We start from the raw sequence: 20890 nt of genomic DNA, 5'->3' as shown, positions 1-20890 counted from the left end.
GAGCAGGACATTCGCTCTGCATTCAACTGCACAGGACGCAGAGAAACACTCGAGTTTGACAAATGCACGTCCCCTCGAGACCTGCACACTGGCGCTTCTGAATTATAATCCCAGCACGTTTAAAATACATTCAGCATGTTTTACCGCTGTCAGAAAGGAAAAGAAAATGGTGAATCTCTTTAGCCAGACGCTTTTTTATTTGTATTTATTTATTTAAAAAACAGGTTGATTCAATTTAATTTAAACTTGAGAGAACGTGGCAATGCCTTATCCAAATAAACAGCACAATTTAACAAATTTGGGTATCTATTTCCAACCCATAGCCCTGCTATACTTAGCTTCACACAGAGTGCAGAATGACCCAGTGACAATAGACTATTGTCAATTTGTTTTTCCAATATATACACCAAACTTATTTTGTTGTTTTTACCATGTACTCTGTTTACATATGTTGTGCTGCTGCAAGTAAGAGTTTCATTGTTCCGTTTCTGGACACATGACAATAAAACACTGCCTCTTGATGTGTCTGGTTCCCGTTCCCATAAAACATTAAACACTCGAGTACTGACATTTTGCATTCGCCAGTGTCCAACTACTTAGTTTTGCTATTAAAACGGCAATCCTTTGTTCCCTTCTTTCCTTTTTGCACAATTGTGTTTCTCTTGATCCACAGAAGCACAGTCCCTGGTTCTCTGGCACAGTGGCGGCAACTTGCAAAACACAATGTTATGCATCAGCCCACTAGATGAAAGGGTCCCAAAACGAAACGTCTCCTGACCACTTCCCTCCATAGACACTGATTGACCTGCAGGGCCCTCCAGTAGATTACTTGTTGCTCCAGATTCAAGAATCCAGACTCCGTCTCAGCAGAATTATATGTTTTGCTGGTAAAAAGTTTAGCTTCAGTCTCAAGTTGAACTAATTAATAAATGTACTGCTCCTTATAAACTTGGTGACTTTACACTAGGGTGTGTGCAGGCATTGCAGCACATGGTAAATTTAAAAAAAATGGTTAGACACATTTGGAGAATGAAATGGCAGAATAAGTCATACGAAGCAGAAGACAGCAATCATAAGCAACCGCTTGCACGGCATAAACTATACAAAGGTCACATCTCTCTACAAAGATCTTTTAGATATGTTATGTATTGTGTTTAGATGAAAATTGGACATGCAAGGGCGGCACAGTGGTGCAGCGGCAGCGGCAGTGTTGCCGCCTTACAGCGCCCTACACCCTCGTTCGATCCCGACTACAGGTGCTATCTGTACGGAGTTTGTATGTTCTCCCCGTGACCGCGTGGGTTTTCTCCAGGTACTTTAGTTTCATCCCACGTTTCATAGATGTACATGTTTGTAGGTTAATTAGCTTTACTGTATAAAATTGTCCCTAGTGCGTAGGATAGTATTAGTGTGAACGGCCTGTTGCCTTGCTGTATCTCCAGTCTAAGAGTACAGGAGTAAAACGCAAGCCTCCAGATTCAGGGACAGTTTCTTCTCGGTTGTTATCAGGCACCCGAGCCACCCATCAGCATCTAGAGAGTGGTCCCATCTACCTCATTGGAGACCCTCAGACTATCTACACTAAATATTATTCCCTTATCCTGTACACAGCTCAATTGTAACGTGTATAGTCTTTCCGCTGTCTGGATCGTATGCAACAAAAGGTTTCGCACTGTATCTTGTTTCACGTGACAATAAACTAAACCATCTGAATGTCATATTCGGCAATTACAAGGATAAATCAGATTGGTTTTATATAACAGGGCCTGCCATGCAGGAATAAAAGGATTGTTTAATATGTCCAATGAAGAGATGCAATTAACTTAAATGTGCTGCTGTTGCTCCAGTCTCCTGCAATTTTAGCAACGTCCTTCCCAACAAGTTCAAATGCTCACCCTGTGACAACTTTAGTAAAGTTTTGACCCTAAATGCTGTTGAGGTTTGGGTTTGTTCAAGGGCAATTGGTTTCATTTGCCAATTGATTGGTCTCCTGTAGACCAGAGCAAGAAAAAGGGGTAAATAACGAAGAGATCTTTCACTGTATCAAACCCAGTTCTCTGCCGCTGCAAGGCAACGACTGCACCACTGTGCTTCTCTGAACACATCACCGCTGCATTGTTCGAGGAGGCACCGCAACGGCACGGGAGCAACGTAAAGAAAATGTATTTAATTGGTGGTACAATGAAAGCAGAGAAAGATGCGCACAGATTGTATTTACTGTATAAATAAACGTGTTTGAAATTGAAAGAATTCCCCGTTCTTGCATGAAGAGCCATATTTCAGCTCTCATATCCTGCAACATTAATTTCACACAACTAAAGGCACAAAGTGGTGGCGTAACCCAGCGGGTCAGGCAGCATCTCTGGAGAACATAATTTGGGTCAGGATCCTTCTCCAGGCGGATTGTGGATGGGGGTGGGGGGGTGAGAGGGAAGAAATCTGGAAGAGGAGAGGCAGGTCCTGTTTTTTCTACCCCCCCCCCCCCAACCCCCCCAACCTGACGAGGGGGGGGGGGGGGGGGGGGGGGGGGGGGGGGAGAGAAAAAAAACAAAAATCCAGAGGGAGCAGTGCACAACTACCCTTGTTGTAAAATGCCTTAACACTTTGCCCCATAAGGTGCAAACTGACCTTTTCCACCAGCACAAAACCACTCTTATTGCATTGCCACCTAAACAATATGCAAATGACGGTGACTTTGTCCCAGAGCACACCTAGCATGTCGTCCACCACCCAGAAGTGGGAAACGAGGCTGTGAATTCACGTCAGGAAGCCTAGATCACTTATATCATCCACTCATCTCATGAACAGAGCTCACCAAAGCAACAGACTGCTTTGCAATACCATCAGCTAGGTAACATTAAAGACAATTATGTAACCTCTTTCACGGCTTCAATCATAAAACGCAGATGTTCATGCATAGCAATCCCACGGCACATCACTTGCCAAGGTCCAGATGCACAGAATAATACTTTAATGAAAGAGATAAACCAAGCAACATGAATAAAGGGCCTTGAATATTCTCAAGTACAAACGGTGTGATCAGCAGGTGAGATTATCACCACACATTGGTCTACAATTCCTTCTACATTTAAAATGGATGTTGTTGTTTTTATCGAAGTGGCAATGAGAAAAGTATCAGACAGTCACGTAAAGAGGACAATTAAAATGGAAACTGAGTGCCAAGGAGCTGGCAAAAACAGCAAGCTTAATAAAACACTGTGCACAAAAAAACAAACAGAAAAGAAATTCAATACAATCCCAAAGTGGAAAATGGGGCCAGAGAACAGAAAAGCCAAGCATTTTATTGCAGTCACCAACCAGAATCACTCTGACAGCATAGCCCAAACTAGATCACCAGCCCTTTATCTCCAGAGATAACTACCTGACCCACTGAGATACTCCAGCACTTTGTGTCTATCTGCAGACATTAACCACTGGAGGTGGTGAAAGCAGCAGACAGTACAGGCTGCTCACTCACCCCTTCACACCAGTTAGGAAACAATAACAGTTCTGTGATCATTATAGAACAGCACAGGAAATGATCCAACGACCCACAATGTCGGTGCCAAACACGCTGCCAAGGGCAACTCTTACCTGCACATAATCCATAACCGTACGCCTAGCCAAAAGTCTCTTAAATGTTACTATTGTATCCTCTTCCACCACCACCATCAGCAGCACGTTCCAGGCACTCACCACCTACCGTGCATGTAAAAACCTGCCGTACACAACTCCTTTAAATTATTGCCCTTCTCATCATAAATCTATGCCCCCAGGTCTTTGATATTCCTTTCTTGCGGGGGGAGAAAGGTTTTGACCATCTACCCTATCTATGCCTCATTAGGGATCTAAAATCTTGGAACTAAAATCTGCCCACTGCTCTGTGGGAGTCTCTTCACCCAAATCATCTTTAGAATCCTACATGTGTCTGCCTTCTGTACAGTGCTGAATCCCCCATCAGCATGAAGAACAGTCCTTGATCATTCATTTTGCGCCTCAACTCACAGCACAATTTGCTTTACAGAGTATCATTGTACTCCTTCCCTTTCTTCCTTCTTCCAGCCTTAATAAAGAGGAAAATTCTCTTTTAAAACTCAATCCCCATAATTTAGTTCTACACTTGATTTCAATTTTTACAATTCTGTACAGCCCAATGTTTGCACAGTTCAGAAGTCTGCTCCGACCAGAAAAGAGCATTGGCAAAGGCAAGTAGAAAAATAAACAAGAGAAAACAGAGACACAACACAGTAGGCAGCACAATGGCACAGCAATAGAGCTGCTGCCTTACAGCACCAGAGGGGTGGATTGCAACCTTCACGTGGTCCGCCCTGTTTTGACTAATGCAATCAACCTGGCGTGCACAATCAAATAGAACAAGCTGCTCTACAACTTTATGCTGTGCATGCCATACACAAGGAGAAACCCGGGTCCGATCCTGACTCTGGGTGTTGTCTGTATGGGGTTTGTACGTTCTCCCCATGACATGCGTGGGTTTTCTACGGGTGCTCAGGTTTCCTCCGACACTCCAAAGACGTACAAGTTTGTAAATTGGCTTGGTAAAATTGTACATTATCCCTTGTGTGTGTGTGGGATAGAGTTAGTGTGCAGGGATCAATGGTCGGCGTGGACTCGGTGGGTCAAAGGGCCCGTTTCCGCGCTGTATCTCCAAATTAAACATTGCAAATGGAGAGATGCAGAACAGAATAGGCTTCCACCTTTATTTCTGACACAACCCTCTCCGTTTCTGATTTCCATTAATAACCCGGACACTAAATTAAAACACTACAGGCAATTGACAAGAGGAATATTTCACACAAGTGACCAAGCAGACAGCAGTTTAAACAAACCAACCAGTAACTCACCAATTGCATTACAAAATAGGGAAAGCAGAAATGTCTTCATGTGGAGCAGAACTTGACAGCTGAGAATAATTGAGTAGAATAAACAGACATGATTCAATCTCCATCTGATGATGTTGGTATTAGTTCTTATCAAAAATATATTAAAATAAAATGCCTACAAGCATTTCATGTAACAAATTTACCCCATACACATTCATAATGCTGTGTAAAGTTGTCAACATGCTGGGTGTTCCTTCTGCCAGGAGAGCACAATTATAATATGACAGGTTTATATGAAGTTTTCAACAGAGAACAAACCTGGAAGAGGAAAAGCCGATGGAAATGGTGCACAGACATAACGATTTTTCATATACTACAGATAAAGTAACAGAGCTGACAATGAGTAGTCTCAGTAAATAAAAATAAATTAGCAATGACGACACATACACAGTGCCCTCCATAATGTTTGGGACAAAGACCCGTCATTTATTTATTTGCCTCTGTACGCCACAATTTGAGATTTGTACTAGAGGAAAAATTTTTTTTAAAAATCACATGCGGTTAAAGTGCACTTTGTCAGATTTTAATAAAGGCTATTTTTATACATTTTGGTTTCACCATGTAGAAATTACAGCAGTGTTTATACATAGTCCCGACAATTCAGGGAACCATAATGTTTGGGACCCAGCAATGTCATGTAAAGTAGTTATGTTTAGTATTTTGTTGCATATCCTTTGAATGCAATGACTGCTTGCAGTCTGTGATTCATGGACATCACCAGTTGCTGGGTGTCTTCTCTGGTGATGCTCTGCCGGGCCTGTACAGCAGCAAGTCAGGAAATGAGGGATCGTGGCCGTAGCTAATCCATGCCACATCCACAGTCCAGTGGGAGAACATTGCAAAATCAGGGGCAATACTAATTTAAGGATATACAAGAAACCACAGGCGCTGGAACCTTGAGCAAAACAAAGTGCTGGAGGAACTTAGTGGGTCAGGCAGCATTTGAGGGGGGAAACGAACAGACAACGTTTCGGGTTGAGACCCGTCTTCAGGGATTCCAGGATATGTATCATTTTGTTGGCTTTTATTAACTTCTGCAGCATAAACTGAGAAACCCAGGTGTATAACTTCCCGAACTATCAGTGGAACCCACAGCTGACAAGTTTTAGTTATTTAACTGCAGTGGATATTATTGCTTCAAATCTCAAAACAATATTCGAATCTAGTCTAAGAAAGAGTAATGCAACAATTTAGCCACTACTTGGAGATAATTTGGGAGCCCATGTTGATCACAAATAATATTTGGTATTTAAAAGGTAAGACAACGTAGCTGGGCATGTCTGTGTGCTCTCTCCCTCTCTCTGCATGTTCTAATTTGCATTGTTTAAGCAAGCTAATAGAGGAAGTTAAAGTGTTACTTTAATCAATTCTGTCTCCAGCAATTTTGTGTACCATAGAAAACTACTCAATGTTGACCCAGAACTGGCAGTCTCACTCACAGGCCAAACCGAAAGGGCGGCACAGTGGTGGAGCTGCTGCCTCACAGCGCCAGAGACCCAGGTTCGATCCTGACCTCGGGTGCTATATGCGTGCACGTTCGCCCTGTGACAGTGTGGGTTTTCTCCGAGTGCTCCAGTTTCCTCCCATATCCCAAAGACGTGCGGTTTTTGTAGATTAATTGGCGCCTGAAAATTGTCCCTGGTGTGTCGGGAGCAGATGTGAAAGTGGGATAACATAGATCAAGTTCGATCAGGTGATCAATGGTTGGTATAGACTCGGTGGGACGAAGGGCGTTTTTCCATGCTACATCACGAACTTAAAAAATAAATAAATTGTTAATTATTGAAAAGCTTTGTTGTTTCAAACCTGCTCCAAAGTTATTCAGCCTTTCTTTATATGGGCTAAAAACAGCATTTCCCGATAGCAGAGTAAACAAGAGATTCAATTTAAATGCATGGTACTTCAAATTACGGCTTGCAACAATTTCTCAATCTGGCATGTGCTGCACTGAGTAAATATAACACCGCAGTAATTCCTGGAAGAAATTGCTTCCTTCCCCGATAGTCTTCTGTCACATTCCAGATGATGTCAAAGATCACAAAAACAGCACCATGCTACCTCCTGCATAATAGATGGCAGATTTGTGATTTTATTAACTTCTGCATTTCGAACTTGACTGAGCAGGTGAATAACTTCCCAAACTATCAACGGGGCCCCTCAAAACAGTAAGATTCAACAGGATTATTTAACCGTCATGGATGACATCGGGGATCTTCAACTTGAAGTTAGACCCGAATCCAATCCAAGCAAGAGTATTTTATTGTCTTTAAGAAGGAACTGCGGATGCTGGAAAATCGAAGGTACACAAAAATGCTGGAGAAACGCAGCGGGTGCAGCAGCATCTATGGAGCGAAGGAAATAGGCAACGTTTCGGACCGAAACCCAGGGTTTCGGCCCGAAACGTTACCCATTTCCTTCGCTCCATAGATGCTGCTGCGCCCGCTGAGTTTCTCCAGCATTTTTGTATTTTATTGTCTGGTGTATGTCCCAAACAGAACAATGACATTTTTACAGCAGCATAACAGATATGTAAACAAAGTACTCCGTAAATAAATGAAAATATTTTTTTAGAGATTTAAAAAAAAAAAACTTGTTTATTATATTGTTTACAGATAACACTGTGGCACAACAGTAGAGTTGCTGCCTTACAGCGCCAGAGACCTGGGTTCAATTCCGACTGCGGATGCTGTCTGTACAGTTTTTATGTTCTCCCCGTGACCGTGTGGGTTTTCCCTGGGTGCTCCCATGCATCAAAGATGTACAGGTTTGTAGGTTAATTTGACTTCAGTAAAAATAGTAAAATTGTTCCCAGTGTGTAGGATACTGCTAGCGTACAGGGATCACTGGGACGAACGGCCTGCTTCTGTGCTCTATCCCTAAACAGTGCTAGTTTTGTTTATATATTCTTATATATACACACATAAACACACACACAAATGAAAACAATAAAAAATGCAAATAGAAAAACCATCCCCCAAGTAAATGTAGTTCAGAGCTTATAGTATTTAACAGGGGGTGGGAGATTGCAACCTTCACGTGGTCCGCCCTGTTTCGACGAATGCAATCAACCCGGCGTGCACAATCAAGTAAGATCAAATAGAACAAGTTGTCCTACAACTTTAGGCTGTGCACACCGTACGCAACAAGAGGAAGATGTATTTAACAGCCTGATGGCTGTAGGGAAGAAGCTGTTCCCAAACTTGCATGTTACAGTTTAAGCTCTACCTTGTTCCCGATGGCAGGAGTGAAATGAATGTGTGGCCAAGGTGGTGCGAGTCTCTGATGCCGCCTAATGTAACAAGTTAGCCAATAGACTGGGACGAATTGAAAGCCCAAGTAATATTCTGCTTTTAGAAAGATTGTATACAATGCATCCGAGCACGTTTGCAAATTCTCACCTGCATCCCAGAGACAAATATGCCGATAACAGCAAACTGCCTGGTCCCATCACCTCAGCCCACAGCTACCTACAAGACTATTAAACGCCAAAGTGTTGTGGTCAGAATTCGCATCCGATAAATAATGATCTCAAAACATGAAATTTACAGCAAGAGTTTCAGGTTTTGCAGTTTGCACATTGATCAGGAGGGTGCTGGTTCTCTCCATGTGCTGCACATCTCAAAGGTATGCAGATTTGTAGATTAATAAGCTGCTGTAAATCGCCCCTAGTGTGTAGAATAATAGAATCCGGTGAGTGTTGATGGGAAAGCAGGGAGAGCAATGCAAGTTACGGTAGGATTAGTAAAATATTGTCCTTGATGCTTGGCACAGACTGTGGGCCAGAGAGAGGGCAGAAGCAGGCTCCATGAGTCTATGACAATCCATGAACATTCACTGGTAACACTGTCAGGGAAATGGCAAGGCTGGGGTGCTGGCCGACCTTAAATGAAGGTCCCTGTGGATTGATTAGTGACTCACAACCAGCCAAAAAAACTCTACAGTAAAGTTTATCATATTTGCAAATTCCCACAAGATATCTCCCCAAGAGAAAGAGCACCTGCAGAAGAGTAGCTGGGGGGAAAAAAGTGAGCAGAACGTCACACACATCTTTCTGGGCATCAGGCATTGGTCAGTGGCAACACATTGACAAAACTCAAAGCTGTTGTAGGGCAAGACAGTGGCATAGTGGAAGAGGTGCTGCCTCGCAAAGTCAGTGACCCAGGTTCAATCCTGATCTCAGATGCTATCTGTGTGGAGTTTGCTCATTCTCCCCGTGACAGTTTTCTCCAAGTGCCAGTTTCTTCCCACGTTCCAAAGATGTGCGGGTAATTGGCTTCTGTATATTGCCCCAAGCCTGTAGGATAGAACTAGCGTATGGGCGATTGATTATTGGCGTGGACTAGATGGGCCGAAGGATCGTTTTCATACTGCATCTCCCAAATTACATGTCAACTAAATCATGTGAAATGCTGAAGGTACAAGAAGGATCATTTTCCTTCTTAAAGGAATGTTTCAACTCAGTACATTCCAACCTCTAGGGCAGGTTACAAGAGATTTTACATCTTTATTAGATTTCTCTCTAGCACCTAAAAGATCTAGTGACGTGCATCACTGCTGCATGGGACCTGCACTTCCCGCATCACCGTTCCATTGCATGTCAAAAATCAAATTGGGTAACCCGCAAAATATAGACTCAAACTGTGAATGCCAAGATCTTGAGCAAAAAGCAAGGGTTGGAGGAACAAATCAGGTAAGGCAACATTTTTGGAGGGCATAGGTCAGTCCAATGGATTTCAACCCCAAACATCACCTGTCCATTCCCTCCACGGATGCTGCCTGACCCACTGAATTCCTCCAGCACTTGGAGTCAAAGTCATCGAGTCATAGATTCATACAGTGTGGAAACAGGCCCTTCGGCCCAACTTTCCGACACCAGCCAACAATGTCCAAGCTACACTAGTCCCACTTGCCTGTGCTTGGTCCATATCCATCCAACCCCATCTTAGCCATGTACCTGTCTAACTATCTCTTAAACAATGGGATAGTCCCAGCCTCAACTCACCACCCTTTGAGTGAAAAAGCTACCCTTCGGATTCCCAATAAATCTTTTCCCCTCACCTTCAACCTATGTCCGCTGGTCCTCGACTCCCCTACTCTGGACAAGAGACTATACATCTACCCGATCTATTACTCTCATGAATTAGTTTTCCGCAACTCACAGAATGTGTTATAGAAGCATCACTTTGTTCTTGCTTGCCCCAACACTGAACCATGCAAAATGTTATACACAAAACCACATCATTGCACACTCTTGCATATCAAAGCACAAAAAGGTAACCACAAACCTTTTTCCAAACATTGCTTAACATTCAGCAAAATAGAAACTTAGCATAGTCATTTCCAAATATCCTGTTACATTTACAGCGCAGTATTTGATAGCAATGCGAGTGCGTATTGTACACTGAAGTAGAATCAAAAATATTACATTCAGTGTAATTATCTAATGGTCGCTATTATAACATTTTCCCACTAAACACTGATTTTAATATCATTTAAACTAAACGACTTCTTTTGAATCAGAAATAAATTCAAAAATAAAGACAAAACTACAAATCCCGTCTATTTTCGTGCCGGTTTTATCAAATTTTGTTTAGAGTGAAGAGAGAATCATTGGTGTTGGCATGTCTTCCACTACTATAAAAAGTTAGATCTTGCATATTGTGATGGAGACTTCTTCCTCAATTCCATCCTAAACATATCACTTAAATCACAATTTAACAATCAGTACTCTGCCAAAGCCAATTCTCAGAGGAAATGTTTTGTGCCATTCAGTGCGTACTTTAAGGAAAATAAAAAAACTGTGACAAATTTAATTTATTTTTAAATTTAGTTTCATGCCAAGTTTACGTTTGTAGCCTATCATACAAGAGCTGTATACAAGTGACAAGGTGTCCATCTGGATAAGATCTTTCTCTCCACCTCCGTCTAATAAGTGAAAGTTTTTAGAACTAAGATTAAAATGGGTACGGTCACTCTAGAATTGGATTTCATCCCAAAAGTCATTAAATACTTTGCAAAACAAAATGCTGTAAATTGATGCAGCTCTTCCACAAACAATGAGTTTTGGGTTAGTCAGAGAGATAAGAATCATAATTGAACCACCTTTTTTTAAAATCACACTTCTTATCAGATTAATTTAGCCCAGTATTGTCTTTAACCAAACCCAAGTGAGCAAAGCCAGTGAGAAGTTACAGGTTAAAAGAAACTTTCTAGTCACATCTTATTCATGACTTTATACAATCAAAACAAAAATAAATTTGATATAAAAATCAATACTTGCATATTTAGTCAAATAATATTTCACTAATCATTAAAAATAACCACAAACATCCTCAGTTCCATTAAGCAACATTAAAAAAAACCTTTACTGCAGCATATCTGCTGTCAGGGCAGCCTTAAAGTGTATTGTGTTAGCAACTGTGATACTTTACAATAAAAAACAAACCATTACATTCAGACAAAAGGTCTGAAGAAGGGTTCCGACCCAAAACGTCACCTATTTGTTTACTCCCGAGATGCTGCCTGACCCTCTGTTACTCTATAGCATTTTGTGCCTATCTTCGGTATAAACCAGCATCTGAAGTTCCTTCCTATACAATCCATTACTTTCCTCAGGGTTCTTCAATATTTATCTGATGAAGCCGGTGTTGTGTATAAATGCCGATACATGCTTAACAAAACAAATGCTGTGGATACCCACCGCATCAATGGAGAATGGAAATGGGAAAAAAAATGTTTAAATGGATACTTATGGAAACAAACAAAAGATAGAGCATTGATGTTACTCAGAGAAAGAAGATGGATGGCAAGGTGCCCAGAAATGCTCATCGCTTTCCAGGTAAAATCATCTCATCCTGGTCACAAATAATTGTCTCTTCCAGCACCAGTCTCATAACAATCATGTGTAGGATAGAACTGCAAATGCTGATTTACACCGACAATAGACACAAAATGCTGGAGCAACAGCGGGTCAGGCAGCATCTCTGGAGAAAAGGCTTAGGTGATGTTTCGGGTTTGGAGGAGTGTCTCGACCTGAAACATCACCCATTCATTTTTTTCCAGAGACGCTGCCTGACCCACTGAGTTACTCCTACATTTTGCCTCATAACAATCATCACCCGATACACCTCCTAACATCACCTGCTGTGTGTGCTGCTCGAGAACCTGAATGCTCACTCGCCAGAATCAAAGAATATATCAACAACCTGTACAAGGGATCATCCTCGACACAGAAGGAACGCTGCTGCATTTGACAAGAGTTGCTTTATAGATCTATAAGTAAAATACTTAAACAGACTAGGAACCCCTCCCCCTTCCATACCATGCAATCACCAGATGGCAATGTATGTGCACGGGATGAGAGAGAGCAAACTACCATCGTCCTGTTTCAACCCTAAAAACCTTTATGCAGTTCAGAAAATGAATATGTCTGATACACTCAAGTACAGAATAGAAGATGACAGTCCCTTCACACATTGTTGACCTTCAAGCTTAAATTTATTAGAGGAAAGTACTCCCAGTCAGACTGGTTCCTATGCATCTTGGTTAATGTATGCAAATTTTAAAATATCCTGAAGGTCCTCGGGTGCAGCGGTGGATAAATTAAGCATCGGAAAAGAACAGTAATATTCCAGGTAAGATCCCTGAGCTCTTCTACATTCAGCTCCAGCTTCACTACAGTGTGTTCAAGAAGGAACAGCAGATGCTGGAAGATCGAAGGTACACAAAAATGCTGGAGAAACTCAGCGGGTGCAGTGTGTCCTGGTTAAGGCGAGGTTTAAAAAGGAAATATTTGCCAGGCTCTCCCCCCTCCAGACCTTTATACAAGACACTGCTGCCAGGCATAGCGCTGCATATCACTGCAATTTTCATCATAACATCCACTGTAACAAACTCCACAGAATCCTATCCCAGGAAAGATCAGAGAGAAAAGCAGGACAAATACATCAAATGGAATGAATCCAAACGGACTTAAAAAAAATGATGCACACGTTTTGTTTTTGTTATGTGTCTGCAGAATTACACTTTTCCCATCTTAAGCATTCTGGTGGCATTAACTTTTGAAATCTCAAGTTCCTCAATAAAAAAAAAAAATTTTTTTTAATTCCCTTCCACAAAAAAAAACTTATTTTTAAAGTCTGGAAACTAAAACTTCCTGAGAAATAAAAATGTGATGTAACCTTGGCGAGACAAGAAAAAAAAATCTAAAAATACTTTAAGGAATGGGTCGATTCAAAAATAGTTACTTGCAAATTATTAATTGATATGTGAAAAAGATATTAAAGGCTGTGATTCTCACTTCTCAAATAATGTCCTTAGTTTTCACTCACTGATGCGACTCAGCCAGGTTTGGGAAGTCAGCAGGGATGCGGGGAGAAAGCCCATAACACAGGTTGAAACCTGCACTTAGTTGGTGACGGTCGCATTTAGCCAGTTCACCTGCGCTGTGGGTAAATACTCTCTCCGAGTCGGCGGCTCATGTGATGGGCGAGCGAGAGAGCGAGCAGCCGGGCTGGAAGCGGCAGGTTCGCTGTCAGGGAGGCGGGCAAGGTCACCTTCCCTCTGCCCGGTCCGTGGGGCGGCGCCTAGCAGATCCCGCCCGTGCCAGGCCACGCCGCCGCTCCCTCCCCAGCTCCAACTCATTCACAACATGCCCAACAAACCAAGCAGCAAAAACACCGCTCATCATGCATCAGGAAACTCTGACCAAAAAGGGTCTCTTCCCACCCACCACCACAAAGACCACCTTCAGCTCAGGGTACGGTCTTCCTTCAGGTAACACAGGGCAACGTGCTCTACTACACCCCCCACTCCCCTTCTCCCAACCCCCACCTCAACCCCCTCCCAACCAAACATCATAGAACGCTCTATGATCTTTGCTCCCAACCTTTCCACCTCTCCGACCCCCACTTTCTCTCCAGCCCCCTCCCCAACCTCTCCTTTCCCCCCCCCTCACTCTTCCTCATCTCCTCCCACAACCCTCAAATTCCCCCCTTCTCCCCCCCCCCCTCCTTCCTAACCCTCACCTTTCCCATCTCCTCAACTTTTCCATCCCTCCCCGACCCCCACCTTCCCTGCACCCCCCACCACCACCCACAGCCATCTATCCTGGTTGGATATGGACTTGTCATTCCCTCTGTTGCCAGACATCAATCTCCCCGGGTGCCGGTATCTCGGAGTGCCGGGGTCTTTGATTTATACCCAAAAAACACACACATTGGAGCAGAGTAACCGCACAGCCAAGATGAACTATCCAATTCTGCAGATATCTACACCGCAACACCAGAAGCAATCGTCTGCAGTCAAGTTACGTTCGCTGAACACGGGGCGCTCCAGATCTCAAATTAGCTTGAAGACGTTTTAAAACAGTGTTTCCAGCTCACATTACAACGACTCCACAAACTAAACAAAAACACCAATTGCATTTCCGTCAATGTCCTAATTTCTCCCAACAAACTGCAGTCCAACCGGACACAGAGAGAGAGAGAAAGAGAGAGGAGGAGGGAATAAACTGAAATGCCAAATACAAAGTTATCTAATTAATCCGCCACAGAAGTTCCATGCAAGCAGATGGGCATCGCATTGCTGCAGTAGGAACTATAAATACAAAGTGCATTCCAACATCAGAAGCTAACGTGATAGAGGTCGCGAAAATAAAAATATTTAAAAAGTTCGCATTTAATTAATGCAACTCAAACAATGATTTCATTTTAATGCGATGCTGGGGGTAAAAAAAAAACACAATGTGTTGAGACTGTAGCGAGCAAGAGAGACGGTAGAAAGGCAAGTCTACACAATCCAATGTAGATCCATTGAACGATCATCCTGCCCTGTTTATTTAAAATCTATTTCCCTAAACATAATAAGGCGAAGACCCCGCGCAGTTTGCACGGACCGTTCGCACTGTGTGTGTGTGGGGAGAGAGAGAGCGGGCAGTACCTCGCTCAGTAGCCGGGACCAGCGATGAGCAGCCCGACAGCGGCACCATGTTCCCTGCGACGGCGGCCGCTGCTGCTGCTGCTGATCGATGATTGAACTGAACAAAGGCAGAGATCAATTTCTAATACGTATCAATCGGAAGCCCCGAGTTTCTGTCGGCAAAAGTAGCGCGGGGAGGCTGGGGGCGGCGGTGGGTGCCGCGGACAGCTTGTCCCCGCTCTCAGCCCGGCCACAGCCCGGTCTAACGACACTAACCTGAAGCCGCCGCAGATCCAATTTCTTCCAATATTGAAACATCGATCCCACATTGGCGGCCATCTTGGGGGATATTGAAGCGATATTTTCTCTTTATTTTCCGCCGGCTCCACTAAATATCCGAACTGGATTCCTATTCGACTGGCCACTCCATAGACACGCAAGGAGACACGACACACAATGACCAAAGGCTGGAGACTCCCGACTCCAGGGCCATCTGCTCAAAGCAAACTCTTCCTGGCTTTTTATCTTTGTTGAACTTCACTTTAATTTTCTCCCGGAGAAATGCACTTGATTTTGATCAGATTATTATCTCAGGCAAAGTGAACAATTATCAGTGGGCGGGCCGTGTTTTTTTTTAAATCTAAGCAAATTACAGCACCTACCCCAACGTTACACATGGGAGGGAAGAGGCTGCAAAAACATTTTTTTTTAATCCCTGTGTCAAATCCAATGTTTTTGATATTTTAACTTTCGTTACGTTCCCGCTGCGGGGTGCTGCTCCACTCCTGTACAATGCACTGGACACAACTCTCGGGATGAGTTTCTCCACCCCAATTTATCTCCGTTTGCAGAGAAGTATTGATCAAAATAGATTATCGTTCCAATTTAGAGACATGGCGTAGAAACAGGCCCACACTGACCATTATCGATCACCCGTTCACACTAGTTCGATGTTGTCCACTTTCTCATCCACTCCCTGCACACTAGGGGGGGGGGGGGGGGGGGATTCACAGAGGGTCAATTAACCTACAAACCCTTCGTTGGAATGTGGGGGGAGACCGGAGCAGCCGGAAGAAACCCACGCGGTCACAGTGAGAGCGTGCAAACTCCACACTGCCAGCACCCGAGATCAGGATCGAACCCGATGTCTCTGGCGCTGTGAGGCAGCGGTCCCACCAGCTGCACCTCTACCGGCCAAAACTGCTACAAAATAATCCCATTTTGATATGAAACCAGTGTGAGTGATTTAAACAGACTCACACTCTCGTGGAGCGGCAGAAGATTTCTAGGTTAAGGGCCAATTTAACGAACATGTCTAATCTGTCCTCAAAATAAAGGTGCTCTTACTGCCCGGGATGTATATAGTCACCCCTCCTCCCCCTTGGAACGAGGTGAAGAGTCGTCGCCAAATTTTACATGTGTTTTCTGGTTTAATACGTTTTCCAACGCGGTGAAAACACCGTAGGTAAATAAATACAGAGGTGGCCAACTCTCTCCCCTATTCCCGATGTGTGTTCAATATCTTTGGGGCCACTTTAGTTCCGCGGTGCAGCGACATGAAACTCTGCGAGTCGCCCGAGGCTGGATCAACCACCGACTCGGTTACAGTGCGGGCCACCCACGATGCGCCGCTCCCACACAGGAACTGTCTGCCCGTCCCGGGACTGGCAACACAATCCCGGCGCTCTCAGTTCACGCACTCTTAGACAAGGGAGCACGGAACTCGGATTTCAATAACTAACTTTCTGCGAGGCGGTTCGCCTGTTGTGTAGATCCAGGGAGGATATAGGCGGCATTTCAGAAGTTCACCCTCGCTCTAAAATCACAGAGAAATGCATATGCTGTATCACAGGGTCCCGACCCGAAACATTGCCTATCCGTGTTCTCCATCGATGCTGCCTGACCCGCTGAGTTACTCCAGCACTCTGGAGTTTTTTTTTGTGCTCTCCCGCCTCCCCTTCCTCTCCCCCGCCCACGAACTTCCAGAGGTTCTCACGGGAGGGGACAGGACACTTCTCTGGGACGTTTTTACAACCTATATTAGTTCACCCTGCCTTATGTAAAAACACGTTTACTTTCGAGGTGGTCTATTGTGTAAAAAAAAATGCTTTGATACATCGAACATAGAACAAAGAACCGTACAGCACCAGGCATCCCCTTTGATGTCTCGTTTTCACACCCTACCCTTCCTTATCTCTGTGACTCCCTGTCCTCTGACTCTCAGTTTGAAGAAAGGTCTCGAACTGAAATGTCACCCATTCCTTCTCTCCAGAGATGCTGTGTCTCCTTCTGAATTACTCCAGCATTTTGTGTCTCACTGGAGTAAGCCATTTGCCCCCCAGTGACTGTGCTCAACATGCTGCTAATCTAGTAATCCTTGCATCCCCCTCTCTCTGTCCCTCCCCCACCCTAGTCATCTTCACTGTTTGTATCCCTTATGATCCCCTCTTCCACAGCCAACAATGGACCATTGTGGGCTCCACCTTTCTTGAGTCATTTGTACCGGTTTGTGATTGGTTCTGTAACTTGTCATACCTCTAGTTTCCCTCGTCCCGACTCTCAGTCTGAAGAAGGGTCTCGACCCGAAACATCGCCTATTCTTTTTCTCCATTTTCTGTCTATCTTCAGTGTAAAAAAGCACCTGCAGTTCCTTCGTATATATGATGCTGATCCCTCCTGCCTGCAAGCACAAGATCCATATTCCTCCATTCCCTTCATATCCATGTGCCTATCTAACAGCCTCGATTTCCACGATCGTATCTGCCTCCACAACCACCCCTGGCAGCGTGATCCTGGCACCCACCACACTCTATGTGTAAAAAAAACTTCCCCCTTACACCTCCTTTAAACTTTCCCCTTCTCACCTTAAAGCTACTTCAAATATATTGGTGAAACTTCTGCCTTGTTTCTTCAAAGAAACATCTGATGATCACCCTTCAGAGACCCATAGGTCTTTTCCTGCTGGGGTTAAACTCTGAATTTAATAAACCATTCTATCAAAACTGTATTGATATTCTAGGCGTTTTTTTTGTTGTTTAATTTTGCAGATAACATCACTTCATACAATTTTAAATAAATTTTAAAAAAAAAATTAACGTAAGCAAATTAAATTCCCATCTTTTCCAGAGGCTGACAAACACTGCATTAAAGTATTCTTGCTGCATAGTTTCCTGCACTTGGGAAAACAATGCAAGTGACGTATCTGCAGTTGTAAGCATGCAGTACATACAACACAGAACATTACAGCACAGGAACAGGCCCTTCGGCCCACAATATCTGTGCCGAACATGAAGCCAAGACCAACTCTTATCGGTCTGCACGTAATCCATATCACTCAATTCCCTGCAAATCCATGTGCCAGTTTAGTTTAGAGATACAGCGCGGAAACAGGCCCTTCGGCCCACCGAGTCTGCGCTGACCAGCGACCCCCACACATTAACTATCCTACACACACTAGGGACAATTTTACAATTTGACCAAGTCAATTAGCCTACAAACCATTAGTCGTTGGAGTGTGGGAGGAAACTAGAACTCCTGGTGAAAACCCAAGCAGGTCACGAGAAGAACATACAAACTCCATACAGACAGCACCTGTAGTCAGAATTGAACCCGGGTCTCTGGCGCTGTAAGGCAGCAACTCTACCACTGTGCCATCGTGCCGCCCCGTCCAAAAGTCTTTAAAATTTCATTATCGCATCTGCCTCCACCACCAGCCTTGCCAATACGTTCCAGGCACCACCGTCCATGTAAATAAATGACCTTGCACATCTCCTTTAAATTTTGCTCCTCTCACCTTAAAGTGATGGCTCTTCGAGTATTTGATTTTTCCATCCCGGGAAAACAGATCTGATTGTCTACCCTATCTATGCCTTCCATAATTTAATATACTTCTATCAGATCTCCACGCAACAATCCAAGTCTGTCCAAACTCTCCCTGCAGCTAATACCCCCTAATCCAGACATCATTCTGGTAAACCTCATTTGCACCCTTTCCAGTTGACCAGTACTGCATGCAAGACACCACAGTCAAACCAAAAAGCTGCATGATGACGTTCTGACTCTTTTACTCAATGCCCTGACCTGTGAAAGCAAACATACTTTATGCCTTCTTTCTTTACCACTCTATCTACTTGTGTAGCCACTTTCAGGTTGATGTATTGTGACTGCTTCCTGTGTTAACAAGTAAAGCCATATAATATAGTCACCCCGCTAACTGGTGTTGGCCCAATGACTGTTAAAATGGTCGATCCTTCGTCAACATCAAAGCTCATACCACCCCATCTCATCAAAGTGAGCTCTACACATCAACAAAATACGCTTTCTTCCCTTTGTTCTATCTATTGAGCTTGAACTGATGGTATATATGTATGGTATATCTGATCTGTTTGGATAACATGAAAAACACAGCTTGACAAACTTAAACCTAAACCTAAACCAGTCAGCCACACACAGAGTTTAAGAAGGAACTGCAGATGCTGGAGAATCGAAGGTACACAAAAAAGCTGGAGAAACTCAGCGGGTGCAGCAGCATCTATGGAGCGAAGGAAATAGGCAACGTTTCGGGCCAAAACCCTTCTTCAGCCAGACACAGAACCTTGCACTGGAAGACCAGTGGGTTCCAAACAGACCAAAGAATGTGTAAGAAGGAAATGCAGATGCTGGTTTAAGCCAAGACCCTTCTCGACCTGAAACGTCACCCATTACTTCTCTCCAGAGATGTTGCCTGTCCTGCTCAGTTACTCCAGCTTTTTGTGTCTATCTTCAGACCAAAGAATGTCTTTCACAAAGTATATAATCATTTAGCAGCATTAAGAAGTTGTATCGGAGTGTTTCCCAGAGAACAAGTGTAGAGCACGAAGCACTGTGCTAGACTACAGTCTGGGATGAACTATTAGGAACATAGAAAATAGGTGCAGTAGTAGGCCATTCGGCCCTTCGAGCCTGTACCGCCATTCAATATGATCATGGCTGATCATCCAACTCAGTATCCTGTACCTGCCTTCTCTCCATACCCCATGATCCGCTTAGCCACAAGGGCCACATCTAACTCCCTCTTAAATATAGCCAATGAACTGACCTCAACTACCTTCTGTGGCAGCGAATTCCAGAGATTCACCACTCTCTGTGTGAAATTTTTTTTTCTCATCTCGGTCCTAAAAGATTTCCCCCTTATCCTTAAACTGTGACCCCTTGTTCTGGACTTCCCCAACATCGGGAACAATCTTCCTGCATCTAGCCTGTCCAACCTCTTAAGAATTTTGTAAGTTTCTATAAGATCCCCCCCTCAATCTTCTAAATTCTAGTGAGTACAAGCCGAGTCTATCCAATCTTTCTTCATATGAAAGTCCTGACATCCCAGGAATCAGTCTGGTGAACCATCTCTGTACTCCCTCTATGGCACGAATGTCTTTCCTCAGATTAGAGGAATTGTATCTCCTTGCCGTGTCTTTCTTGGCAAATGCACATTCCAGAAGGAGATGGATGTCGGTCTGATCTGACTGTGTGTGCTCAGCAAGCACAACTTGGAAACAGAGGGAATAGTACACTCTCTGCTTTCTTTCAATCGGGGAAGGTGGGGCTGGAAATATTATCTTTCATTCACAACATACTGTAGCACGCAGGCAGAAACATGTGGGATCAGGTTGCCCACAAGCTTGCCGGCATTAAAGAGGACATCTATCATGTTTCACCATTGGCATAGTCACAATGTCTTTTGATACTTTTGGGGCAGTATATTTAGTTTAGTTTGAGTTTTAGAGAAACAGGCCCTTCGGTCCACTGAGTTTAACAATGATTAAAATTCAAAAAGTTTTGTCAATAATCAAAAGGTTTAGTATAATAATAATAAATTCTTATTTATATACCACATTTTTAGTCAACTTGCATTGACCCCAAAGTGCTTCACATAATTACATTACATTTACACACAGGCAAAGGTGGGTGAAGTGTCTTGCCCCAAGGACACAACGACAGTATGCACTCCAAGCGGGATTTGAACTGGCTACCTTCCGGTCGCCAGCCGAATAGTATAGTATAGTTTAATTGAATGGAAACAGGCTCTTCAGCTCACC

The 20890-nt window shown here is 43.6% G+C and overlaps 1 protein-coding gene across 8 annotated transcripts in view; it reads right to left on the bottom strand.

The window, feature by feature from the left end:
• The window catches only part of cux2b (cut-like homeobox 2b), a 285814-nt gene that overhangs the window by 246859 nt on the left and 18065 nt on the right, over nucleotides 1-20890 (bottom strand). For 3 of the 8 annotated variants that reach the window (XM_055655793.1, XM_055655797.1, XM_055655794.1), the window contains exon 1: nucleotides 13341-13682. The exons of 1 other annotated variant lie outside the window; for it this stretch is intronic. In XM_055655793.1, coding sequence (XP_055511768.1) covers nucleotides 13341-13544 — 204 coding nt within the window. In that variant the 5' untranslated portion in view covers nucleotides 13545-13682. Of the gene's footprint in view, nucleotides 1-13200; nucleotides 13684-15095; nucleotides 17182-20890 lie in introns of those variants that run through there. 4 more of the 8 variants (XM_055655796.1, XM_055655795.1, XM_055655799.1 and 1 more) reach the window with 4 other exon arrangements.

The sequence above is a fragment of the Leucoraja erinacea genome, chromosome 25, assembly GCF_028641065.1.
Source record: "Leucoraja erinacea ecotype New England chromosome 25, Leri_hhj_1, whole genome shotgun sequence".
NCBI classification, from domain to species: Eukaryota; Metazoa; Chordata; class Chondrichthyes; order Rajiformes; family Rajidae; genus Leucoraja; species Leucoraja erinaceus.
The sequence above is the reverse complement of the archived record's forward strand: the minus strand, read 5'-3'. Positions and strand labels throughout refer to the sequence as shown.